Source organism: Nelusetta ayraudi, unplaced genomic scaffold (assembly GCF_046127955.1).
Source record: "Nelusetta ayraudi isolate G7.1 ecotype Tasmania unplaced genomic scaffold, CSIRO-AGI_Nayr_v1 ptg000089l, whole genome shotgun sequence".
In the NCBI taxonomy this organism is placed as follows: Eukaryota; Metazoa; Chordata; class Actinopteri; order Tetraodontiformes; family Monacanthidae; genus Nelusetta; species Nelusetta ayraudi.
The window spans coordinates 495,645-520,909 of NW_027466139.1; the positions used below are offsets into that span (position 1 = coordinate 495,645).

At 44.3% G+C, this 25,265-nt stretch overlaps 3 protein-coding genes across 5 annotated transcripts in view; 2 read left to right on the plus strand and 1 right to left on the minus strand.

Moving 5' to 3' along the window:
• piezo1 (piezo type mechanosensitive ion channel component 1 (Er blood group)) overlaps window positions 1-11,657 on the plus strand; it is a 40,507-nt gene extending 28,850 nt beyond the window's left edge. Inside the window, exons 30-55 of one of the 2 annotated variants that reach the window (XM_076046022.1) lie at window positions 186-251; window positions 323-423; window positions 518-632; window positions 1,083-1,157; window positions 1,306-1,478; window positions 1,596-1,714; window positions 1,883-2,056; window positions 2,212-2,470; window positions 2,606-2,794; window positions 3,409-3,576; window positions 3,720-3,759; window positions 3,799-3,990; window positions 4,169-4,298; window positions 4,439-4,586; window positions 5,243-5,395; window positions 5,870-5,931; window positions 6,335-6,493; window positions 6,671-6,818; window positions 6,944-7,132; window positions 7,504-7,596; window positions 7,773-7,945; window positions 8,465-8,587; window positions 8,686-8,765; window positions 9,365-9,554; window positions 10,153-10,294; window positions 10,391-11,657. In XM_076046022.1, the coding sequence (XP_075902137.1) occupies window positions 186-251; window positions 323-423; window positions 518-632; window positions 1,083-1,157; window positions 1,306-1,478; window positions 1,596-1,714; window positions 1,883-2,056; window positions 2,212-2,470; window positions 2,606-2,794; window positions 3,409-3,576; window positions 3,720-3,759; window positions 3,799-3,990; window positions 4,169-4,298; window positions 4,439-4,586; window positions 5,243-5,395; window positions 5,870-5,931; window positions 6,335-6,493; window positions 6,671-6,818; window positions 6,944-7,132; window positions 7,504-7,596; window positions 7,773-7,945; window positions 8,465-8,587; window positions 8,686-8,765; window positions 9,365-9,554; window positions 10,153-10,294; window positions 10,391-10,519 (3,590 nt within the window). In that variant the 3' untranslated portion in view covers window positions 10,520-11,657. Of the gene's footprint in view, window positions 1-185; window positions 252-322; window positions 424-517; window positions 633-1,082; window positions 1,158-1,305; window positions 1,479-1,595; window positions 1,715-1,882; window positions 2,057-2,211; window positions 2,471-2,605; window positions 2,795-3,408; window positions 3,577-3,719; window positions 3,991-4,168; window positions 4,299-4,438; window positions 4,587-5,242; window positions 5,396-5,869; window positions 5,932-6,334; window positions 6,494-6,670; window positions 6,819-6,943; window positions 7,133-7,503; window positions 7,597-7,772; window positions 7,946-8,464; window positions 8,588-8,685; window positions 8,766-9,364; window positions 9,555-10,152; window positions 10,295-10,390 lie in introns of both variants that reach the window. The other variant, XM_076046021.1, reaches the window with a different exon arrangement.
• Window positions 11,658-12,146: 489 nt separating this feature from the next.
• LOC142901485 (transmembrane 9 superfamily member 2-like) lies at window positions 12,147-21,779 on the plus strand. Its single transcript, XM_076046018.1, has 17 exons — window positions 12,147-12,379; window positions 13,216-13,283; window positions 13,545-13,638; window positions 14,075-14,205; window positions 14,419-14,548; window positions 14,931-15,055; window positions 15,197-15,314; window positions 15,606-15,685; window positions 15,850-15,958; window positions 16,645-16,777; window positions 17,107-17,226; window positions 17,352-17,409; window positions 17,522-17,681; window positions 18,356-18,507; window positions 18,948-19,059; window positions 19,405-19,576; window positions 20,102-21,779. The coding sequence occupies exons 1-17, from the start codon at window positions 12,263-12,265 to the stop codon at window positions 20,167-20,169; spliced, it is 1,947 nt and encodes a 648-aa protein (XP_075902133.1). The 5' UTR covers window positions 12,147-12,262; the 3' UTR covers window positions 20,170-21,779.
• Window positions 21,155-24,847, minus strand: LOC142901486 (calcium homeostasis modulator protein 2-like). 2 transcript variants are annotated; one of them, XM_076046020.1, is made up of 3 exons: window positions 24,469-24,847; window positions 23,706-24,341; window positions 21,155-23,137 (listed from the first exon to the last, which is right to left on the minus strand). In XM_076046020.1, exons 2-3 carry the CDS (start codon window positions 24,252-24,254, stop codon window positions 22,727-22,729), a joined length of 960 nt encoding a protein of 319 aa, XP_075902135.1. In that variant the 5' UTR covers window positions 24,255-24,341; window positions 24,469-24,847; the 3' UTR covers window positions 21,155-22,726. The 2 variants fall into 2 exon arrangements, with proteins under 2 accessions (XP_075902135.1, XP_075902134.1); XM_076046019.1 differs by having other exon boundaries at window positions 23,706-24,299; window positions 24,469-24,846.
• Between the last annotated feature and the right edge of the window lie 418 nt (window positions 24,848-25,265).

Consider the following 25,265-nt stretch of genomic DNA (forward strand, 5'->3'; position numbering starts at 1 on the left):
CTGCTGGAGAGGTCAGTTTGCGTGCAACGGCTCAATAAAATGTGTTGCTTTCATCTTTGATGTTAAATTGCCAAAATAAAACAACTTTGACTTGATATTCTCAGTTTTTCGGGTGGTCCCTGCACCTGTAGATGTGCATCCGTTACGATCAATGCAAATGTTGTTTTTTTTTGTTTCCCTTGTAGAAGCTCAGTCAGACAAAAAGTCCAAGAAGAACAAGTGGTACCGACCGTGGTTGGACCACGCCACAGGTAGGCAGCGTCCTGCACGCCCCCTCTCTCAGCCTGGGAACACCTTCCAATGTGTTTTTCCCTCCTCCTAGTCCTCCACTCTGGAGAGTACTACCTGTTTGAGTCGGACAGCGAGGACGAAGAAGAGCTGCAGTCGGAAGATCAGAAGCCTCAGAAACAGACGGCTTGTCGGGTACGACGGCAAAGACGCGTTGTTTTAACTTTCAAGCTTGGCATCGCTGATGGACGCCGTTGTAATTTGCTTTTTCTGTGGTCTGTCTTCTCAGCTGGCTTATCAAGCCTGGGTGAGCAGCGTCAAACAGGCCCTCAGAGAACGGCAGAGGCGGCAGAAACAGATGAAGATGGCGATCAAAGGAGAGAGAGAAGGGAAGGAGGCCTCACGTAAGGAGACTTTCCCCACAGCAGCTTCCAGCGGAAGAATCTTTACTTTGACGGGATACCAGCAGAGGGCGCCGATGAAGAAAGAGGAAACAGATTTAAAAATTTTTTTAAAAAAAAATCAACACTGCACATTTTCTTGTCAGTGTTGAGCATTTAATCCATAAGTTTAATGAATCAGATTTCTGCACTTTAAGCAACGGAGTTCACAGATCATGCTGCTTGAGCCAGTAATCAAAAATAAGGCGGAATGAATATTGTATTAAAATAAGTAAATTAAAGTCTGGTTGAAAAAAGGAAAAAAAAATACAGATTTTATAATTATAATTCATCTGTGTAATCTCATCTCGACCCAACATGAGCCAGTGTTGTAAACACACTCGCATACATTTCACTATGTACAGGAATGAATTGTGAGTTTTTTTCTCTCTATGTGTTTTTGCGTGAGTGCAGGCAATGGAAACAATGATGTTTTCGAGGACCTTGACAATCCTGAAGATGAGGAAGACTTGGAAGAGCAGACGTCAGGTGTGTTCCTGCGCTGCTGAGAGTTCCATCACCACGGGGAGAAGTCGATGCCTCTTCTCAGATTTATGGAACCACACTCTCTCTCTCTGTGTATTGCGGGTGTGTGTTTGTGTATGTTCAGTGTGTGTCTCTGCTCTCAACGCTGCAGGCCATGGAGAAACGGTGCAGAGGATCTTTGATATCTTGCACTTCCTGTGGGCCATCGTTCTGGCCATGGTGGACGGACTCACAGAGTGGCTCAACCTGCTGACCAAACAGTACCGAGACACGTCCACCGTCCTGTGCAACGAGCGCTACCTCATCATACACAAGATAGAGCAGGTACACACACACACACACACACACACACCACGTCTTTGTTTTTGAAGGAGGAAACAGCATTACTCACTCACTGGCGTGGATCCTTCTGCTTTGTGTGTCCTTGGGCGCCCCCTGCAGCACCACTCGGTGGCAGACTCCACCTTTGACCAGGTGTCTGAGGTCAGCGACACTCCCGACAGCCCCACCCTGGACAGCTGCCTGGATGAAACTGCAGCCGAAAACTTTCCAAGTTACAGGTGAGTGAGTTGCAGAACCCAACAGAACTTTGATCTGTGTTTCCCTTTTATTTTGAAAGAGGGCAATGCAAGTGATCTTGAATGCAGCCATAGATTGAATTTGCATACAGATATGTTATGTCTGTGACGCACACACACACACACACACACACACACACTGCTGTGCAGCTGCCTGGAGGTGGACAGTGAGGATGTGACGGGACGGTCGACGCCCAGTCCAGGTGACAGCTCCAGGAACCTCCTGGATTCAGAGGCTCCGCCCAGCAGCACAGACCTACTGTCAGTGGATCCCAAGCAACATCACAGACACTCCAGAACAGCCAGCGAGCTGCTGGGAGACAGGTAACCATAGCTGACAGTGACATCAACAGGTCAACAGGTGCTTTTGTGACACTAGCTGTGTTTTCCATGGCAGCTTTGACAGCAAAATAAAAGGAATATTTCTGAAATTTGGACAGAGTAGAATTGCGATTTGACCTCCTGCTCTCCCTCTGCAGACAGTTCTTCATCGAGGAGCTGGAGGAGAGCCGAGAGTTCTTTTGCAACCAGAACCGGCCGCTGAAGCTGCTGTATGCCATGTACAACCTGCTGGCTGCTAATTCCGAGCTGGTCTGCTACTTCATCATTGTGCTGAACAACATGGTCAGCGCCTCGGCCATCTCGCTGGTCCTGCCCATTCTGGTCTTCCTGTGGGCCATGCTCTCTGTCCCCCGGCCAACCAAGAGGTTCTGGATGACCGCTATAGTCTACACAGAGGTATGTGCACACTGCACCAGGAGCTGTCGAGGGCCACGTACGGCAGATATCAAAGCATCGGTCATCCATTAATCAGATCTGCTCCAGTCACCTTCTCGAGTGAAAATGATGTCCGCTCATCGGGTCCGCTTGCAGGTGATGGTGGTGGTGAAGTACCTGTCCCAGTTTGGATTCTTCCCCTGGAACAGTATCTACGTGATGGCCCTGAATGAGGACAAACCCTTCTTCCCCCCTCGCATCCTGGGCCTGGAGAAAAGCGACAACTACATCAGATATGATCTCCTGCAGCTGCTGGCGCTCTTCTTCCACAGATCCCTCCTCATGGTCAGTTCCCTTGTAGGACGAGAGCAACGGCAGATAGAATAGGCTCAATAGGTTTCTCCTCTCGGGAGATTAGCCAGAGGAAGGAGATCTCAGAAGCTTCTTTCTTAGTGACAGCTGACAGATTCTTTCTTCTCCTGCTCGTTTGTGGAAAAATGGTCGATCCCTTTGTAAACCAAATCTGGAAACTACAAATCCAAATTTTTCTGGAAGATGAAAAAGAGAAAAAAAAACATATAATAGTAATATTGTAGGGATAGTATGGAGATAGAGAACATATACCTGCAGAGACTTGCTGTTCCTTCCTCTCTGCAACACAGTTATTCTCTTCTTTTAGATGCCAACTGCTCCAAAAGTCCCACTCGTCACAAAACCCTGACTGATAATGATTGATTAATTATTGATAAGAGTCTGTTAGAGCTGCAGGTTGCATTAAATCATTTTACAAGTATAGATGGACACTAATACATGATGTTAGTACGGGACCTTCACCTTCACTAGAGTCCCCTGGCACAGCTGAGTCGTAGAAGCGATGCCACAGCTGAACCCGGGACTCCCTCCACACTTTAATCACCACACGTCCAGCTTCACTTATTTGACTGTTTTCATATTGGCAGCGTTACGGCCTCTGGGACCACGAGGGTCCATTGAACGAGGACTCGTCACCTGAACATTGCGACGACGAAACCAAAACTGCAGAAGAAGATGAGGATGTTCCACAAGCACAGAAAGGAGACAGCAGGGAGGAAACTGTGAGCGTGAGCTCAGCATCACACCTGGAGAAGGTCAGTGCTGATTGGTGGTGGTCAGTCCATTTAATATGGTCCGAGTGATTATTATTGATTGTAAAAAAATAAAAAAAATAAAAAGTATGAGGACGGACAGATATGAATCCAGTGAGTTCTTAATGTGTTGCCTGTGGCTATAGGACAAACCCAGCACCAGCTCTGCTGCTGCTGCTGCTGCTGCTGCTGCTGCTGCTGCTGCTGCTGCTGCTGCTGCCACACTACCTTCTCTCACTGAGCCACAGCATCACCGTGGAACTCCATCTGAGCGAGAGCAGACCTCCAGTCCTCCTGGTGGCAAAGGCCAAGGAAAGAGTGAAGAAGACAGAGAGCAAACCTCGGAGGAGGCGCCCAAGAAGAGGAGCATCCGCTTCCGCAGGAAGAGCAAACAGCCCAGAAAACAGAGCAGCAAAGGTTCCAGCTTTTTACACTCAGCTGGTGTTTCATGTGTGTGACTCTGACCTCTGACCTCTCCTCCAATAATACGGTGGAAACACTAAAATGAATGACTTAAGTCAATCAGAAACGTGCACTGAACTGCTTTAAGGCATGCTGCTGCTGTCCCATCAAGTCGGCTGCTTTGCTTCAACAGACTCCACCGCTGAACCTGGAGCTCCTGCCAAAGACGCCACCAAGAAGAGCAAGGCCAGAGGCAAAGGAGAAGCAGTCAGCAAGAAGCTGCTGGCTGCTGGCCACAAGATCAAGCAGGCCTGCATGTCTGGGTGAGAAGATCAAAGTGGAAGTTGACGTGATCACAATGCGAATCAGTCCACAGCGTGAATGCAGTCGTTGCGGTAGCAGCGGCATTTCTGGTCGCTTTTCCTCAAGTTGTCTCACCACTCTGTGGTGTTGTTCACTGCAGCGTGAACAAAGTGTACAAGCCGGCCCAGAGTTTCTTCGGGGGGATCCTTCACGCCGAGTACCGAGCTGCCACCGACGTCTACGCTCTCATGTTCCTCACCGACGTCATTGACTTCATCGTCATCGTCTTTGGCTTTTGGGCCTTTGGGGTGAGTCGGCACGCTGCGTATCGGCAAAGCGCATTGATTTGCGCTTGGAGTCATTTTTCGAGAATCAATCGTACTCGCCAGCAGAATGTTGTTGTCAGGGTGTAAAGATTCTATCCCAGCTGGCCAGAGTGCCAGCAGATGATCTGCAGTGATAGGATATTGCAGCTTAGCCCCCTGGCACTGTGGCTGCTGGGCTGTCACAGTGAGGCGTAGACCTGCTCAGCGTGACAAATTGATGGTGATCGTGATGATGATGATGATGATGATGATGATGATGATGATGGTACGATGGTGTACAAATAAAGCTCATGTGATGTGATTCAATGTAGAGGAAGGTGGCCCGAGGGCTGCTTTCTGATGACATTTTAAACTGAGCAAGAAGATTTTCTTCTACGTTTGGTGGAGCAACAAAATTTATTCTCTTTCAGTTGAATGTTTTTTTTTGTTTGTTTTTTTAAAAGTGTTTTTTATGCAGCATTTTAATGCGGCATGCAACGGCGGAAGTACGTAGATCCACTTCCTCTGAGACACAGGTGTCTTTTCCATTCCGTTTCAATTGCATCTGTGTGTTGTTTCTCTCTCGTTGACGGTTGTGAATATTGTGTCCTTGCTCTTGAGTAACAAGACTGCCACTGAGCCGCCTGTCTGTGTTTCAGAAACACACTGCAGCCGCTGACATCGCTTCCACGCTGTCAGACGACCAGGTTCCCGAGGCCTTCCTGGTGATGCTGCTCATCCAGTTCAGCACCATGATCATCGACAGAGCGCTGTACCTGCGCAAAGCTGTGCTGGGAAAACTCATCTTCCAGGTCTCTTTGTTTGTTTGTTTGTTTGTTTCTCATTCTGTCCCTTCGCAGAGGTCTGGGTTTTTTTTATTTTATCACAGTTTCCAAGTAAAATGACTTGCACGTGCACGTATTTACAAGACCAGTAACGATTTAGAATAGAATAGAACGCCTTTATTAATCCCACGCTGGGGAAATTAACATAATGACAGCAAAATTATAGTGCACAGAGTATTGATTCAAAATAAATAAATAAAAAGATCTCTATAAGGAAAAACAAGATATTTACATCTTCTGAACACATGGAATTTAACACTGATGTCTGTAAATTCAGATTAGTGTTGGTTTCCCCCTCCAGGAAGGAATTTGATTTGTCCTTCAACTACTGATATATTCAAGAACTACATCTACTTTGTCAGATCCCTCTTCTGATTTCAAAATCATCGATGTTTCCTTCATTATTCTCAAATATAATTGAGTTTTTGTTCCTCCATGCAGGTCACTCTGGTGTTTGGAATCCACCTGTGGATGTTTTTCATTCTGCCTGCCGTCACTGAGAGGTGAAGCCTGACTGCGTCCTTCACATTTACACTCACTAGGACGCTGGGTCACGATAGGCAGCTGCTGCCACAGGACACAGCCTGCATTGACCTGGAGGTTGGGCCTGGGTCAGCTGCCGGGTCGACGCGCAGGACGGTTGCAAACATGAGCAGCCACCACTAGAGGTCTTATTAAAAATGATGGCAGAACTGCATTTTATTATAGCATCACATTGGATGTGACCGCAACCTAACAATGCAATTGAAATCAAAATATTTTGGAAAGTCAAATCAGTGTGTGTGTGTGTGTGTGTGTGTGTGTGTGTGTGTGTGTGTGTGTGTGTGTGTGTGTGTGTGTGTGTTAACCTCCAAAGATAACACAACACACGACGGTGCTTGACCTTGTGTCTTTCTCTGTGTCCAGGGTGTTCAATCAGAACTTTGTGGCCCAGCTCTGGTACTTTGTCAAGTGTATTTACTTTGGGCTGTCAGCCTACCAGATCCGCTGTGGATACCCCACCAGAATCCTGGGCAACTTCCTCACCAAGAAATACAACCATCTCAACTTGTTTCTCTTCCAAGGGTATGGCCCCAGTGACAAATCGACTGTTGTCCTCGTGTATAACATGATATATTGATAATGTGAAATATGCAACAAAAAAAATAAAAGTACATGCAGCAACATATGTTTCATTGAGCTCCTACGGTGAATCCAAGATTCCAAGAGTTCAAGTGTCGAGCTCCCTCTGCGTGTGTGCAGGTTTCGTCTGGTGCCGTTCCTGGTGGAGCTGCGAGCAGTGATGGACTGGGTCTGGACCGACACCACGCTGTCTCTGTCAAACTGGATGTGTGTGGAGGACATTTATGCCAACATTTTCATTATTAAATGTAGCCGTGAGACAGAGAAGGTACTGGAAGAGTCTATTGTGCACGACTGTTGCTGAAATGCAGTATTCTTCTTGTTGCCTTAACTTGTAGCACTTGACGTGCATTTACAACGGAATCTGTCTGAATAAACACGTCCTGCGTTCAGAAATACCCACAGCCCAAAGGCCAGAAGAAGAAGAAGATTGTCAAGTATGGAATGGGAGGACTCATCATCTTCTTTCTGATCTGTATCATCTGGTTCCCCCTGCTCTTCATCTCACTGGTCAGATCAGTGGTGGGCGTGGTCAATCACCCAATAGACGTCACCGTCACCGTCAAGCTGGGAGGATACGAGGTCATTTTTCTTGTAGTGATGATATCCGTGTGTGTGTGTGTGTGTGTGTGTGTGTGTGTGTGTGTGTGTGTGTGTGTGTGTGTCAGTTCAGTTTGTTCGAGTTTCTTCCTCCTTTAATTATGTGGGTTACTCTTTTTTTTCTATGTTCAAAATGAAATGAAATAAAAAAAAAGATATGTATTACTTTAACAAGCTATATACATATATATATATATATATATATATATATATATATATATATATGTAGTGTGTTCATAGTGTGTGTATATGGGAATGTTTGCCCCCTGCAGGCTGTTTAACAAATTTTTAAAACAGTCCATCAAAGTAAAGAAAAGGTGTGTTTTGTGTGTGTGTGTGTGTTTGTGTTGTAGCCCCTGTTCACGATGAGCGTGCAGCAACAGTCCATCAAGCCCTTCACAGAGCTCGAGTACGACCAACTCACCCAGAAGTTTGGAAACAATGCAGTACGTCCTGGTTTTCCATCATCACGTAGAAACTCCAGAGGCTTTTTGTGTAGCTACTCCGTTGACTTCATTTCGGAGTTTTGTATTTCCAGTAATTAACGTTCTCCTGAGACTGCAATGTTCTTTCTCTCCGTGAAGCATGGTAACGTTCACAGTCTTGCTCCGTGTGCTTCCAGGTGGCCATGCAGTTCATCACACTGTACGGCTACGACGACGTGGTGACGGCCATGATTGAAGGAAGCTCCGGCTCGGTTTGGAGAATCAGCCCGCCGAGCCGACACGAAGTCATCAAAGAGCTGCTGGAAAGTCCCGTCGATGTGACACTAAGACTGGCCTGGAACTTCCAGAGGTTGCAACACTTTTCTCATCTTCCAAATACGACCGAGATTGTGACTGCTTTCAAGGTCCAGTGTGTAAAATCTGGCCTGAGTTATGATTTTTATATCGGTAAAAGCTTGATATACTGCCCATTAATACTGCAATACAAGTCTATACTTGCAGTACAATAAAAGTAATTTGGTTTTCCTGCTCTTATGGAATGGTTCTTATGTGTATGTAAGAGTATACGTTGAGTTAGTTTGTTTGCCTGTCGGCGCATTTCGTATGTTTCCTAGATTGTGTGCGAAGACCACCGTAGTTCACTGGCGAGCTGGGGGGGGTGAGCGAAAGAGTGTGTCGCTGTTTCTTCCCAACTCTCCAAATAGAACACACTTAACATTTATATATTACATATATCTGCGTATATGTATATATTTATATGTATGTATATATCCATATATGTATATATTGCATATATATACATTATGAATTGTTTAGTTATATTGTGTTTCTACTCTCTCTTTATTCTGAACATGTGTTTCTGTTCCAGGGACTTGACTAAAGGAGGGACAGTGGAACACTCCTTTGACAAACACTCTATAGACCTCCAACCTGGCAACCCAGTCCGGGCCGAGCTGGCGTCACTGCTTGTCGGCAATCGCACTGAGCCTGTGTACGTTTGCTTTCTTGGAGTGCGTTTGTGTCAAAGCAGAATCGCATGAAGTCAAAAGGTTGCAATGTTGGAAGTTTCGTCTCTGTTCTTTCTTCCAGCAACGTTCCCGCCATGTTTCCTAATTACATCCGTGCCCCCAATGGAGCTGAAGCCAAGCCTGTCAGTCAGTTATATGAAGGTATGAAGTTTTAATCCAAATGTTTGTATTGGAAGATTCTTTTTTTCTCAAGTAGATTATGACAGACCATGCAGTTGACAGGCCACCACAGGGGTGTGGCAGTATATAAACACACGTATATGTAGAGGATTTCCTAGTTTCTCATAACCTTTGTGAATAACCTCTGTAAATTTTAAATTGTTGAATGTCACTTTAGGTGGAGGCTTCAAATAAGCCTTTTGCCTCTCCCTGCACTAATGTATCTTGTTTCTTTGTGTGTGAAAATAAAAACTAACTCAGGATATAAACATATATATTAAAAAAAAACGAAGGGCAATGTCAAGTCTGCGTGTATCAGTTCAAAGGGTCCACATACAAGTAGAATCTCCCTCCTGTGAACCCGGCCGTCGCCACTGCCAGTGTATTCAAACCAGAACCTGCACTCAATAAGTAATGACTGAAGAAGAAGAAGATGTGCAATCATTTTAGGAAGGCTCCCCTGGTGTGACCAGCTGGGTACTGCTGATCGTTTGAAGCGCTAGTTCAAGTTCAGGGTTTGCGTCTTCTTTCCTCCTTGGTCTCCCCGGGAGCTTCGGCTTGATGTGAGCTTTGTCTTCCAGATGACGAGGAGGATTACATGAACATCACCCTGTCCCTGATGAGCGACAGGTCGGTGAATGGCAGTGGGTACCAGGAGTGGTGGAACATTGCCATCGCAGGCTATGATTCGTCCTCCCGTGGGGTTCTGCCCATGGTCGTATTCAACGACAAAGTCAGTCCTCCGAGCCTGGGCTTCCTGGCTGGATATGGGTGAGAGATGGTAGATGTAGATGGCTGTAGATCCAACGGTCCATAAGATGTCAATATCTTGTTTTATTTTTCCTTTTATACCCTAGAAATATTTCATTTTTATTTTTTATTGTCTTATTTCAACCCTGATCTCAGGAAGAAGTGGGGAATGGAAAATGAATGAATGAATGTATTTCTTTCAATTGATATCATTTTCCATCTTTTTGCACTACACAGTTGCTGCTGTACTTATGCAAATTTCCCCAATGAGAGAGTAATAAAGGCATTCTGTTCTATTCTATTCTAGAGATATATTTAGAAAGTGCGATCTAAAAAAAAGAAAATCCTCGTAAGAAGAAGAAAATATTACTGGAAGGAGATTTTTTACTTTGGTTTTCATTTCGAGTTTTTAACTTTAACCTAATCCTCCTCTGTGCATTTGGACAAGTGTATACAGTTGCTGAGCTCTAGTATTTACTCCTACCACTTCAATCACAAAGAACAGGAGCATGCTTGATTAATTAAATGACTGACACATTTTTAATCAGTTTGCCTGGTAAATTTTCTACCCTGCCCCTCATAAAGTTGTCTTTTCCTTCCGCTTCCCCGGTTCCCTCAGGATCATGGGTTTGTACGTGTCTGTGGTCTTAGTCATTGGGAAGTTTGTGCGTGGCTTCTTCAGCGAGATATCGCACTCCATCATGTTTGAAGAGCTGCCCTGTGTGGACCGCATCCTAAAGCTCTGCACAGACATCTTCCTGGTTAGTGATGCACTTTGCCTTCTCTACCTCATTATAGATAAACTGCTGCTGTACCTCATCTACTCTTTTCATTCCTTGTCTTCCTTTGTGCTCCAGGTGCGTGAGACTGCAGAGCTGGAGCTGGAGGAGGAGCTTTACTCCAAGCTCATCTTCCTCTATCGCTCTCCGGAGACCATGATCAAATGGACCAGGGACATCCACAATCAAGACAGAGATGCACATTAAAGCAGCTGACCGCGTGTGGTTGCCACAAAGTCTTAAACAAGTGCAGAGATGTTTGGAATAGACACATGGAAGCTGCTTGGAAAGCACTGCGCAGCAGAGCAAAGATCTGCTCCTATCCAAAGACACGTATGTCAGAAGATAGACGCTGTATCTAAAAGTGCATCAGACCTCTTCTGCTGCTGGACACAGTTGCAGCTTTGCAGCTGCTTGCTGGCGCTTCCATCAAACCATCGGACACTAAAGACTCTTGAGAGCAGCGGTGCAGAGAGATACCAACGCTGGGTTGCTGCAGCACGTCTGTCAAGCAGGGAGCCGGGCAGACCTGAAGTGAGCTGTGCTATTGAATGACCAGAGGTGAAGAACTCAAACACTAGAGACACTTTATTATTCCCAATCAGACTGAAACCTCAATTGTAAACCTTGGTGAAACCATCATCAGATACTGTGTATCACTGCAGTGTGCCATGTCTTTTTTTTTTTTTTTTTTTCATTCATTTCATTGACTGAGTGTCATGGTTTAGAGTTTTTCGCGACGCATTCAAAAGAACAGAGTTTCTATGTTGTGTTTTTAAGTTCCAGTGCACGCCGAGTCCCTGACTCAGGAGTGATAATCTTAATCTGTCAGTTTTTCAAATGGTTGATTCTAGTTGCCTCTTCTTTAAAACTGTAAATCCTAAATTCAGTTGTTTACTTTTGATTAAAATGACAAAGGACACCATACAATAAAAGGCATACACACAACACAAACTGAGTCAGAACTAAATGTGCTGGAGGAAATGTTTTCTTTTAGTGAACACAATGATTGAACCCACCGGTGATGATGAACGAGATCAAACTGGAATCCCATCTGCACAATAAAGACATTTTAAAAAAAAGGTGATTGTGTTTGAAGGGTTTTGCTGCGCAGGTTCAACCTGTTGGATGAAATGGTGACTTGTCCAGTGTGAAACCCTGCCTTGGCTCCGTGACCGCTGGGATGCTTCTGCAACGCAACGTGACCGGGTGCAGGAGAAACGGAATGGATGAATGGTTTACTCTAAACTAAATTGCATGGCTGTTATTCCATGTTTTAATGTTGTATGTGCCAAGAAATCATGGCTGCTTTGTTTTCTAATAAAATGCCGCTGATGGTACCAAACTGGTTACTCGTTAAGAGTTTTTTTAAAAAGTTCTCTATTGTTTGCAATTTAATGGAGTAGCATTCTTTTCCATGTGCCACAGCAGATGGAACTAAAGAAAACCTATAATCCTACTGTCCTTCAAACATGTCCCACCTACCCATCAGTAAGGGTCTTCAGTCTACATACATTCAATGTTTAGAATATTCATAACAACTGTGGACTGCGGATGATACTGACACCGCTACCAGTTGGAGCCCCTTAGCATTCAGTCTCCCTGTCTGAGATACAGTGGCTGTAATTCACCAGTGACAGCAGTGCAGTGTGCCATGTGTGTTTTCCCTATTCTAATTTTATATAGTGTTTTTTGTTGTATAAAATAAATTATTATTATTAGTAGTAGTAGTGGTAGTAGTAGTATTAGTATTATTATTATTATTATTATTATTATTCGGTTCCCACAATGCTCTGCTTCGCTACACTTCCGGTATGTGACGTGTCTACCTGCAGCAGTACCGGAAGTTGGTGGCTGGCTGCAGTCCCGTGTGGTTGTCAGACAGATGAAAGTGAGGATACAAGCGGGATTTCTGTGTTCGTCTGCAGAGAAACCGAGCCGCTGGAGAAGATGTTGCTTTGGCTCCTCGTGATCGGACCCGCGCTGCTGGCTGATGGCTTCTACCTTCCGGGTCTGGCGCCCGTTAGCTTTTGCGAGACTGATAATCACGAAGTTCCAGACTGCAAGGTAAACACAACACAACACGACACAACGTACACACGGCTGTGCTGTGTTGCTTCGCGGTGTTGTCCTGGCATATTCAAATGAGCCATTACAACAACAATAATGAAAAACAATAGAAAAGTTTGCTACACTGATTCTTTAGCATTAGCTTTCGGCTAATGTAAATCAGCTAACCAGTAGCAACCAAAGCGATAAAAGCTACACCAGGAGCTCCTGGTGAAGCTAGTAGCTCGACTTTACACTGTGAGGTCTTCGTCGTCATCTTCATCATCACCAGTCCGATGAAACCCCATCCCTTAAACGCGAATAACACACTGTATCGCTGTAGACGTGCACTACTAGTCAAAAGTTTGGACACAGCCTATGAATTTGATGTCTCTTCTTTCATCTTCATGACTATTGACGCCTCAGTTTCTCACTGAAGGCATCAAAACTACGTGTGAACACACATTGAATCATGTAGGAATCAATAAAAGTAACTCAAACACGTTTTATATTTAAATTCTTCTAAGTAGCCATCTTTCCTATATTTGATGTCTTCAGTGTCCATCTGCAGTTTAGAACGTTGGAAAGATAAAGAAATTTGCATTAGTGTGTCCAAACTTTTGACTGGTGGTGTATATATTATGTCCACAGTGCGCTAGTATGATCTCTAACAGCCTTTTTGCAAGTCAAAGTCTTATCGTTTTTCAACATGCAAAAAAAGTTGACAGGCTCGGCTAAATAGTGTTATCGAAACAATATAATTATTATAATATGCTTTCCTTTATGTGTGGGCACTTGTTTCTTCTAATTCTTATCGCTTCTGTGTATTTTTATGCCTTCTTCTTTTCTTCTAGTCCACGATTGAGCTGTTTGTGAACAGGCTGGATTCAGTGGAGTCTGTTCTGCCTTATGAATATACAGTGTAAGTCAATCTGCATCCCTTTCACATATAATTATTTGTTTGGTCATGGTTTTGTGAAAATGATCAAAATAAAGGGATCAGGTGTCAATTAGAACGTGTACATGGAATAATGCACCTGGAACTTGATCTCCCAGTCACGTTGTTTCTATTTGGAGCATGTCAATCTTTGGTGTAGCTAAAGCCACTGCGTCTGTTGCACTGCATCTGTTGTGTTGAAAAGTGTTGGTTTCTCTTGAACACTTTGTTTCTTTTTTTGTACAGGTTTGATTTCTGCTCAGAACAGACATTGAAGCGTCCCTCGGAGAATCTGGGCCAGGTTCTGTTTGGGGAGAGGATTGAACCGTCACCGTATAAGGTAACATCATCCATCTATATAGGCGTCTGCATACATACGCACTATATACGCACTTGCAACACTTTGGCCTCTTGACATAAAAAAAAGTGTTGATAGTGAAGGTCGCGCTCATGATAAGAGTGTTTGCATTGGTGTCATGCTGACATCGCTGTAAATGGGGCAAAGTAATACACGGAGACGTGCTGGCAAACTTGCAAATAGACAAAGCAGAAATGGAAGCAAATGGCTGCTGTTTTGTCATTGAAACACTATTACACACCAAGGAGCTGATTGATTTACTAAGAGTGACATCAAGCGGCAGGAAACTGCCTGCGCATGCTTCTAGATTGCACTTGTTGTTGGTTTGCGTGTTTCGTATTGCATGCGTAATTGTATTTTGTCGAGACAAACGACTAAGTCATGTCTGATGCCGCCTCTCCTCTGTCTTCCGTATCAGTTTGGCTTTAAGAAACCTGCCACCTGTCAGAAAGTGTGCACCAAAACCTACGATACCAAAAGCAGCCCGGCAGACGGTACCAAGCTGGACTTCCTGAAGAAAGGCATGCTTCTCAACTACCAACATCACTGGTGTGTAACATCACCCTGATACACACATCACACATCATTACACAAAGGAGACACACCTCTCTGAGACAGTCTGCTTCTCCTCTCACTGGCCTGCTGTGTGTGTGTGTGTGTGTGTGTGTGTGTGTGTGTGTGTGTGTGTGTGTGTGTGTGTGTGTGTGTGTGTGTGTGTGTGTGTGTGTGTGTGTGTGTGTGTGTGTGTGTGTGTGTGGTCAGGATTGTGGACAACATGCCAGTCACCTGGTGCTACGATGTTGAGGACGGACAGAAGTTCTGCAATCCCGGTTTCCCCATCGGCTGTTACGTCACAGAAACCGGGCAGCCTAAAGATGCCTGTGTGGTCAACGTGAGTATCTGGCACGTGGGCGCCCATATGAAACTATTGGCATTATAATATTATACATATTTGATCTTGCGCCTTTCATGCATGAAATGTATTGCAGGTAGACTTTGCAATGAAATGTACTGTAAAGTGGATCAACTGGCCTCATGGCTCACAACACGTGCACTATGGTCATTATCATGATATTATGATATAGATTGTAAGCTAATTTTATAAGAATAAAGTAGTCACCAGGACTTTTAATTTATTGATAATTCATTTTTAACGATAACTTATTTTTTCTCTCACTGGACTGCCAGAGCTCTCCGTCACGTTTCTATCTAGCCAGGATATTAAGTTCCTCGTCCACATGAGCCTTCAGTGTCTCTCTGAATTCATTCACCAGTCAAACTTCAATGAAAAGGATGCCTTCTACATCTTCAACCATGTGGACATCACCATCAGTTACCACGTGGTGGAGCACGAGCAGCTCGGAGCTCGATTAGTAGCTGCCAAGATTGAACCCAAAAGGTAATAATGATGAGAAGTGGTCACCGTGACGACGTAGCTGCCAACTTGACTCGCCGTCATCCATTCAGAAGATGATGGTTTGAAATCTGCGTGTTTAACCTGAAATGATTCCTCTTTTTTTTTTTCCCCCCCTCTGTCCAGCTTTGAAAATGCAAACGATGACAGTCCTGATTGCTCCGGGGGACCCAAGTTCCTCAGAAACAAATCTCCAGACGCTGGAGTTTTCAAGATCACCTACACCTACTCTGTCAACTTTGTGGTTGGTGCACCTGTCTCATTGTCTCACAGCCTCAGTCTTTTATTAGCTGCCCAACCAGACTGGCAAGATGCCTCATTAATGTGTCATATAAGTAACAAAAAGCCTTTGTTCATTTCTTATTATTGCTTATTTATTAATCGTGGAACCTTTCAACCTATTTTTCTTTTGAATGATAACTCTATATTTATTTTTAATTCATCAATGTGTGAAATAGTTTTGTCACAACTGTCCTTGTCTTGCTCACCTTCTGGATGGGTTTGTACCAATGCTTTTGTGTGTGCGTGTGTGTAGGAGGATAAGAACATCCGGTGGGCATCGAGGTGGGACTACATCCTGGAGTCGATGCCCCACACCAACATCCAGTGGTTCAGGTCAGTCTCCAGGCTTTTAGGCTGGAAGAACCAAGTCAGTCAGTCTGAGGAGATATTGTAGTTTATTTTCTGTGGGTAATCTGCTTCAACGTGAGAATGACTGTGGTGACAGTCTTGTGCGTCTTGGTGGATATCAGAGCCATTCCTCTCTGTTTCCCCTCCAGCATCATGAACTCGCTGGTCATCGTGTTGTTCCTGTCTGGCATGGTGGCGATGATCATGCTGCGCACTCTGCATAAAGACATCGCCAGATACAACCAGATGGATTCAGTGGTGGGTCTCCCTCGCTCCTATTGGCTCAGTACTGCCGCTATATTGACAGTCGTAGAGGGCAGCTGTGCCACCCGTCCAATGCTCCAAGCCTATGGTGGTTAATATAGTTGACATTAATTGACTGTTAATGAGAGTAATTGGAGGGGTGAACTCTTTAGAGAGAGTCTGGTGATTTTTAATTGTCAGTGAAGAAAAGTGTTCACATTAAGTATCAGCACTTACCCGTGCTAAACTTTGAAACCTAATTAAAAAGAAAATGCTAATGGCATACTTAGCCAGGGCAGTTGTAACACAATTGAAATTAAATTAGATTAGATTTTCTTTATTAATCCTTTACAGGAAGTGAAATTGTCACAGCAGCAACATTCATACAGTACCCTCAAGACACTCGGGTAGCAACAATAAAAACCAGTCCACCCACAAACTAAAACCAACCAATGTAATAAATAAATAGACACAAGCTTACACTTGCAGAGAGACAATGAATAAAGAAATAAAAAACCAGGCCAAGCAACGTGCAGGAGAGATTAAAGTGCTGAGAATGAGTACTGGGCTAACAGTTATTGCACATTAAAAAGCCCTTTCTGCCAAATGATGTTTCAACATAAACTGTGATGATTGTTAAGATCAAGGTTGTTGGTTAGTGATGACTCACACATCTGCTGCCCCGTTCCTTCCTCCTCAAGGAGGACGCCCAGGAGGAGTTTGGCTGGAAACTGGTCCACGGAGATGTTTTCCGACCACCGCGGAAGGGAATGCTGCTGTCGGTCTTCCTCGGATCAGGAACCCAGATCTTCATCATGACCTTTGTCACCCTTTGTATGTTTTTGCTCTCAATGTTCTTCATTGCAATCGTAGTTTTTAATATGCCATACCGCCTGGCGCTGGGAATGTTGCTATAAATCTGAATGTTAAATAATGGAGAACATCAATTCAAGGATAGATTGCACACATTTTCTGTCGGACAGAAATCCTGTTGGTTCTTCCGTCAAGAAACATTTTTTGAAGGAGGCGTCAGTGCATGAAGTTGCATTAAACTGGAAGAACTTGTTGCAGCTGTTCTACTTTAGTTGTGCTTGAAGATTGGGTTGCTGGAATCTTCAATATTCCTTGTTGCAATACTAAGTGAATGTCTCTGTGGTTTGTAGTTTTCGCCTGCCTGGGGTTCCTCTCTCCAGCCAATCGTGGGGCTCTGATGACCTGCGCTGTGGTTCTCTGGGTTCTCCTGGGAACTCCAGCTGGATACGTCGCTGCTCGTCTCTACAAATGTGAGTAATAAGACACGTGTGTATACTGTATGTTAGTTTGATAGGAAATCAAGTATTGTTGTCGCTTCATTTTTTTCATTCTTTTTTTTTTTTTAAAACTCATTCTTGCGTTTTGCCTCCGTCAGCTTTCGGAGGAGAGAAGTGGAAAACCAACGTCTTGCTGACGTCGTTCCTCTGCCCTGGGTGAGGCCGCTTGTGCTGTTCTCATACAGCAGTGTTGCATTCAGTGTCCAGGTTAACGCCACACAGCGATGATCACACAGTCAACCTTGCTCCTCTTGCGTGTCTTGCTCAGGGTGGTGTTTGCAGACTTCTTTGTGATGAACCTGATCCTGTGGGGTGAAGGCTCTTCAGCAGCCATGCCCTTTGGCACCCTGGTGGCCATACTGGCCCTGTGGTTCTGTATCTCGGTGCCGCTCACCTTCCTAGGGGCTTACTTTGGCTTCAAGAAGGCAGTGAGTAAATATTGAGTATATATTTGTGCAGTACATTTCCAACACATTTGGTTTCAGGCCTCCACCGTTGGAAGCGGACAAAAATAATCACGCAACTAAATGAACAATAACACTGCTAATACTTCTACTAATGTTTGATCATAAATCTAAACTAGCTGCAAAATTCAGGAGTCAGGTCACATGTTGACATTGCAGAACGATTCTCCTCTGTTTGTGTTCAACCAGTCCCGAAGCGTTTGGCCCACCGACGGTTGACGTTGGTGAACCACCAGTTACGTCTGGCGAACCACCGTGTGTGTACGCACACTGGGGAAGTCCTCTGTCAGTAGTTGACTTCCTGACACCGATAGGCCCAACGCTCATTGAAGTCTCACCACCAACCTCAGAGTTCTTAGAATAGAGTGGAACGAAACAAATCAGACTCCGGCATGAACAAAATCTCACCTCCAGTTCAGAAGTATCACAAATCCATGAATGGACACTGCCAGTCAACAGTGTGGACACAGCACAACACAAAAGACTTGCACAAGAAGGTGTGTCCACACTGTTGACTGGCAGTGCTCACCTGTGACACACACTCGTATGTTCAGAGTCGTCATGAATCCACACCTGGCTGCTGCATTCAAACTACAAGGTGTGTGTTTGGTTTCAGTCTCCCTCTTTGAATCCTCCAGGGTATCGAACATCCCGTGCGGACCAATCAGATCCCTCGCCAGATCCCGGAGCAGTCGTTCTACACCAAGCCATTCCCTGGAATCGTCATGGGAGGAATTCTGCCTTTCGGTTGCATCTTCATCCAGCTCTTCTTTATACTCAACTCCATCTGGTGAGCAGGACGACAGAGGCGCCTCATTCTGAAAACTGCCAACGCTGATGAATGTAGACACTTTTATGATTCTACAGTGGATTTATGGACCTATTGTAAATGTCTGTTGGTTATTCACATTACATATACCGTATTTCCCGGACTACAAGCCGCTACTTTTTTCAGTGCGCCTTGTATATGTACACATTTGTTTTTTCCCCTAAATTTAGCTGGTGCGGCTTATATTCAGGTGCGCTTTGTAGTCCGGAAATTACGGTTTAAAAGTTACAGTAAGAGTAACGCAACATTAAAATGTTTGCTGTGTTTCAAGCCATGTTTTTTTTTTTTTATTTAAATTGCAGCTGCATTGGTTTCTCTTCCTTTCGTCTTTTTCAAAAGTCAAGTGTCATCATAACAACAACGTATGAAGGACTTATTTCCATCGGCTGTCATGTTCCCAGGTCCCACCAGATGTACTACATGTTTGGCTTCCTCTTCCTCGTCTTCATTATCCTGGTTATCACCTGCTCTGAGGCCACCATCCTGCTCTGCTACTTCCACTTGTGTGCTGAGGTAAACAACCACGGCCATATATGGTCATACATCGGATGTCTTGGGTGTGCATCCGCAGTGTAGAAAGAGGAACCCGGTGTGTCCAAACCTTGACTGGTGGTGTTTATTATTCCTGTGATGTTTTTCATTGAGGTTGTTGATCCTCAGTCGCTCCTTCCATGTCCAGACTCCACCGTGTTAATCATTAAGTCTGAAATATTGAGGGCCATTCAGGGAATCACGCTGAGTTCCGCTGACTGATTGAGACTGAGGGGCTGATGGTTGAAGCCAAGTGTCCGCCAGCAGTCGGTCTGTCTATGCTTCACTCAGAGCTCGACTCTGCTCTCCCCCCCCCCATCCCGGCAGGACTACCACTGGCAGTGGCGCTCCTTCCTCACCAGCGGCTTCACCGCCGTCTACTTCCTGGTCTACGCCATTCATTACTTCTTCTCCAAGCTGCAAATCACCGGGCTGGCCAGCACCTTCTTGTACTTTGGATACACCATGATCATGGCTCTCATCTTCTTCCTATTCACTGGTACGTATAGCGCAGCTGTTTGTGGCCCACGGTACGACAAGAACGATCTAGTCCTGTTTCTGGAGTACCTATACAGACTCACTATTCATCCTGAAAGTGACTAAAAGGCCCCCCGTTATTACTCATTTTTTATTATTTTCTTTTTTGTATAATTTTTTTAAAATTTTGTATTATTTAATTTTTTTTTTTTTTTTTATGTATTTATTTTTTTCTCTGTTATTCTTAAATTACACTGTGCATGATAAGTTTTTCGCTATGCTGGCAGCTGATCACTTTGAATTGATATATTTGCCTGAAACTGGTCTGTGTGTATTAAAATTCAATAAAAAGATATTTAAAAAAAAAAAAAAAAAAAAAAAGATCTAGTCCTGCCTGAGAGCACGGATCTCCCTCATGGGGTCCAATTATGACAAAGTGTTAAATGAATGAAGTTCATGATGTTTTCAGCTCTTTAAAATCTGATCCTCTTCTATTCCAACCCTGCTTCATGCATGTCAACTCATCGTGGCTTTCCTTTGTCCACAGGCACAATCGGCTTCTTTGCCTGTTTCTGGTTCGTGACCAAGATTTACAGTGTGGTCAAAGTGGACTGATCCATCCCAGTGCGACACAGACTCTTTACGCAGCTGGAACGACTGGAGGTGACTGCGCCTCTGGAACTTTTGGCACATTCAAACTGGAGAGAGAATTGCAGCGTGAACCCTGACCTCCTCTTTCGACTCGGGCAGAGAAGGCTCCGCCTCTAGCAGACCACGACTTCCTTTGTTTCTGTGCCTACCAAAAAAAATAATAATAATAATAATAATGTTTTTTGCGTGAGCTTTGAGGCTGGAGTCATCGGTTGCAGCCTCCACCCACTGAGAGCAGCAGCATAGGCCTCCAACTCGTACGTCTTCGCTACCCTAGACAGTTGCCTTGTGCCGTACGACTCTGCGCATATAGAGCCCGTAGTGCTCCGCCACTCACCATTCACACACTTGTGTTATTCTTACAGTATGCATGTACAAGGCAACGTAGGAAGTGGAAGTGTGAGGAGGTCAAATAAAGATGGAAGGATCCTGTTTCCTCATCGCAGCAAATTCTTCCCTGGGACAGAAAATATGACAAACGCAGCGCTGCTTGTTTTGTCCGTTCACACTTTTCATTTCCTCGCGGCGTCCAGATGTTGGCTCGTCGCTCCCTCCTTGCCTTTTTTTTTTTTTCTTTCTTTCTTGCCACTCCTCAGAAATAAGTGAATTTAATTTTTCATTTCTGAGAGGACTTCCCCTGCCTTGTTGCTATGATCGTCTATAAAGCTTTCGTAAAATGCTAACAAAACGCTAAAAAAATTTGGGTTGTCACATTTCCGCTTGTCTTTCTAAATACTGTTTGTTCATTTTCAATTAGACCTCCTGTTACATTTGAGCTTTTCCCCTCTGCATATATTGCAAATGAAGACATTTCATCGTCCATGGGGCAACAAGTATTCTAAGTCTGACCACCTTTTGTCTTCCTCCACACAGTGTTCTTGCCTCATGCTGCGTCAATACTCTTAGTTAATACGTTAATACTCAGAAGAAACACGAGTCATGCAGTGTGTTATTACCATTGTCCTTGAAGCAGCTGTATTTATTTATTAATTCATCTCAACATAATCCATGTTGTTGGCAATCGGAATCATTTAATTGTACGGTCAGGCTACCCAAGTGTATGTAAGTGTATATAATAAACAGTCGCTCACTATGTATGTCCAACTTCCTGCACTTCAGCAATGTCCCGCAGGCCACAGTTTGACTGGACTGCTTCAGCCTCTCTCTTGAGGTTTTCATTTCAAACAACTGATCATGTGACATCCCCGCAGCACCGATCACAATTTCTGCTTCTGCAATAGAACTGCGTGTCGGAGCCAGGCACAAGGCAGGGTGGGGAGGGGGGGCGGGGCCTCGAGGAGCCATATCTTAGATTATAATAAAGCTTCTTGATCCTGTTGACCGACGTCACACATTAGAGGGGTTGTCCTGTGTCTTGGCTTGTCACTCAACTGCACTAAACCTGGAGAGTCGGTGGACGCTCACAGTGAAAACTGTGTCATGTGGATGTTAGCAAAAGAGGCAAACGAGAGAATATGTCTGCGTTTACCAGTCATGCTTGTTGACACGATGGTTTGTCGCTTTTGGTATTCGAGGTTGGTCTGAAATTAAATCTGATTTCGGTTGTTCAGTTACTCTGCTCTCTTTCCTTCTTCATGAGGATTACATTTCTCACTGAGCTGTGAGGATTTTTTTTTTTTGTTGTTGCTTTATTGACACAAGGTTTCAAACTTGCTCTTCATCTTAAATACAGAGCACAAATAATGTGACAAACTTTATTGTTCAGTTTATCTCAACACATGAAGGTGCACCGTGTGCCAAGTTTTCAAAGGTAACTGAATTTCATTGTGCGTCTATTAAAGTTAGCAGTTCCCACCTATACACAGTAGCAGGTGGCTATTTACCAGACAGTAGATGCAAAACTGATGTAGCATGTTGTCAGTATCTAACTCTGTAAACACCATGTTGTTGTTAGTCCAAAAAACGCAAATATTATCCCTGAATCTGAGAGGATTTTCCACTGCAGGAGACCTTTTTTTTTTTTTTTTTTTTAACAATCAGCAAAGCATAACTGTTCAAAAGATCAAACTTTATGACCTTTCACTGATCGTGAACCCGTCGTGGCTGTTAAAAGAATGGAGAAACAAAAATCACACAAACATACAAATCCCATGCAGTAGATTGGATGGATGGGGGATTAACCCAGTTACCCACAGTTAAAAGTAAACTGCTGAACAGTGGCGTCCCACAAGGTTCACCCACAGTGATCGGGAAACTGGCAAAAATGGAAGCTCTTCACTTCTCGGCATTTTGACTTACATCACGTTGACATCAACTGCAAAATTTCAATTTTTTTCACGAGACTTCGTCTTTTTTCCGTCAACTTTATTCTTGAGATTTCGACTTAAATCTGGAAACTTCAACATTATTCTCAAATTGGAAACTTGAAAAAAAAAAAAAAGTGATCTTTTCTATCTTTTTCTCTTCTTGTGGCCCTAATCCTCTCCCGTGCTCTTCTGTAAAAAAAAAAAAATCCCACGTTGATCCTGTAAAAGTCTTTCTGATGTCTTCAACAGTACGGTCAGAGCATGTCCAACTCTTTCACCATGTCGTCCGTATTGTCCTCCCTGCTGTACGTGGCCCACTTGTGGAGCCTGCTGTAGAGGGGCAGGCCATGCTTCTCCCTGTAGAGGTAGACCCCAGTCACTCGATTCCAGTCGGTGTTGTAGATGGTGCGAGTGTTCTGGATCCCAGCCAGCTGCTCCTTCTCCTCCTTGTCCAGCGCCACGAAGCCGAACAAACTCTTGACGTTCTCTGCGGCCAGCAGGCGAGAGTGGATGTCTGCCGTGCGCTCGTAGAGGCCCTTTTCGTTGGCGTGGTAGCGAGCCCAGTAGTCCTCCTGCAGGTAGCCCAGGGGCGAGGAGCAGCGCTTCATGCACAGCATCAGGAACACGGCCACAGCCATGATGGCCACCAGCAGCCAACCTAACAGCTGGAGAAAAAAAATTCAAACAGTTTACAATCAACATCATTTATAAAAATCAATCAATCACTTTGTATTTGTTCAGAATCTATGCTAGCAGTCAAATGTTTGGACACACCTTCTCATGCAATTCTTTTTTTTTTTTTTTTTTTTTTAATCTTTCCATCTTTCTCCACTGCAGATAGAAACTGAAGACATCAAGTATAAGAGCAAGATATATGTAATTATGCAGCAAAGAAAAACACCTTCAATAACTTTAAATATGCTTTTTAGGAAAGGCGGCTATTTAGAAGAATTTACATATAAAACGTGTTTGAGTGACTTTAAATGATTCCTACATAATTCCCTGTGTGTTCATGCGTAGTTTTGACGCCTTCAGCGAGAAACTGCAATGTCAACAGTCATGAGAATGAAAGAAAAGACATGAAATTCATTGTGTGAGTCCACACTGTTGACTGGCAGTGTACATACATACACACTGCTACCAGGCCGTCATTGTAAAATTCCTGGTACTCTATGGAGTTACCTGGTTAAATAAAGGTCAACAAGAAACAAATGGCAAATATCGCCTCGGTACCTGAGATTCATATTTTAGTTGGCGCTGAATTTCGATCTTGACACTTTTCATGTTGGCTGGAATGTCTTCACACGGGAGTCTTGCCAGGACCTCTGATCCGCCGTCTGTGGGGAAGTCCGCTATGGTCGCCGAGTCAACAAATTCAATGAGAGCGCACGTGTACGCCTGGCCTTGCAGCAGAGAGATCACCACCCAGGTTATCGGAGCCACCACGGCTCGACCAATGATGCTTCTGTTTAACGCAAAGAACGCCGTCCCCGACAGCTTCCTGCATTTCCTGAGGCGGCACTCCGACACCATGTCCCAGGTGTTTTTGTTGAACATGATTCCCACCAGGAACAAGACCAGCGCTGGAACCCCGATGGCAGCCAGGCCGTAGAGGTGGTTCCTCCCGGGGGAACACGGACAATCAAAGGCAAAAATGTTGTAGGCAGTCTGGCCGGCCACGGTGCCCAGGGCGATGAGGCCGTTGAACATCATCACATCTTTGCTCTTGAAGAAGAGGGACACAAATTTAAAGTTCTCTGTAACCAGCGCAGCAGCAGCCATGGTGGGGTTTGGTGAGTGCTGAGTTTGACTTGGAGAAAGTTCAGGCTGTGCAGAGAGAGAAGACAACAGGACTGAGTACCAGGAGGACTGTTGAAAAAAACAAAAAGCAAACTGCTTCGGCTGAAATAGTTTTTTAAAAAAAAGAACCTTGTGAGTTAGTTCAGTATTACTTTAGGGTGGTTAGTTCAACCAAGACGTAGTGGGGAATACTCACGTTCTGGTGGCAATCTGAGGCAGAACATCTGGTTTCTCCTTAATGAGCCATCATACACATTCAAATAAAAATATATCCAGTGTGGCGATGTCTCAGGAGCCTCAAGCAAGGAAAAAACGTAAACTTCACAAAAGAAATCCAACAAAGAGAAAGCTTCTTTTTGCATGCAACATGCAGAGTGTCTGGGCACAGAATGAAATGAGTCACATACAGGAACTGCCCTGCCTCAAGTTTCCACCCCTCTGGTAAGAAAAAAAAAAGAAAAAAGATGGGTCTGCTCTGCAAGTGAAAACATGTGTTTGGGTTGAAAGGAGGATGACGTGAGATGGCGGGGGAATGAGACTCACATGCCTCCAGCGAGACACACGGGCAGGAAACCCACAGACTCAAACGCTTGAGTTAATAAAGAGAAAAGAAGCAAAGAAAAAAGATCCATTCGTTTGGAAAAGGAAGTGAAACATTGCATATGCAGTTTTTGAAGCGTTTGTCTTGTGACTGTGGCAGAATACCATGGGAGCCAACACCGTGTCTTTGTATGAAACTGATAGCTGTGAAGACTTTACGAGTCACACAGGCAACTAAAAATAATGCAGCCTGGAGGGAGCACGAGCTCTCCTGGTTGCCAGTCCCCATAACCTGGATAACTGCAGTCAGTTAGTGTCAGTAAGGTCGTCCACAGTAACCAAAGAAAATTGAATAAATGATGTAATTGTGTGATTTTCAAAACAAAGGTTGTGTTCTCTCCAAAAAAAAAAAAAAAAGGTGAATGCCTAGAAAAGACTTGTGGTATGAGAGCA

Excerpts from the sequence above, each read along its gene's own strand:
- LOC142901486 (XM_076046020.1), bottom strand. The coding sequence starts at position 24,254 with ATGGCTGCTGCTGCGCTGGTTACAGAGAACTTTAAATTTGTGTCCCTC. Across the intron at positions 23,138-23,705 it reads AACTAAAATATGAATCTCAG|CTGTTAGGTTGGCTGCTGGT; the intron begins GTACCGAGGCGA and ends TTTTTTCTCCAG.
- LOC142901485 (XM_076046018.1), top strand. The coding sequence starts at position 12,263 with ATGTTGCTTTGGCTCCTCGTGATCGGACCCGCGCTGCTGGCTGATGGC. Across the intron at positions 15,686-15,849 it reads ACCAACATCCAGTGGTTCAG|CATCATGAACTCGCTGGTCA; the intron begins GTCAGTCTCCAG and ends TTTCCCCTCCAG. Across the intron at positions 15,959-16,644 it reads ACAACCAGATGGATTCAGTG|GAGGACGCCCAGGAGGAGTT; the intron begins GTGGGTCTCCCT and ends TTCCTCCTCAAG.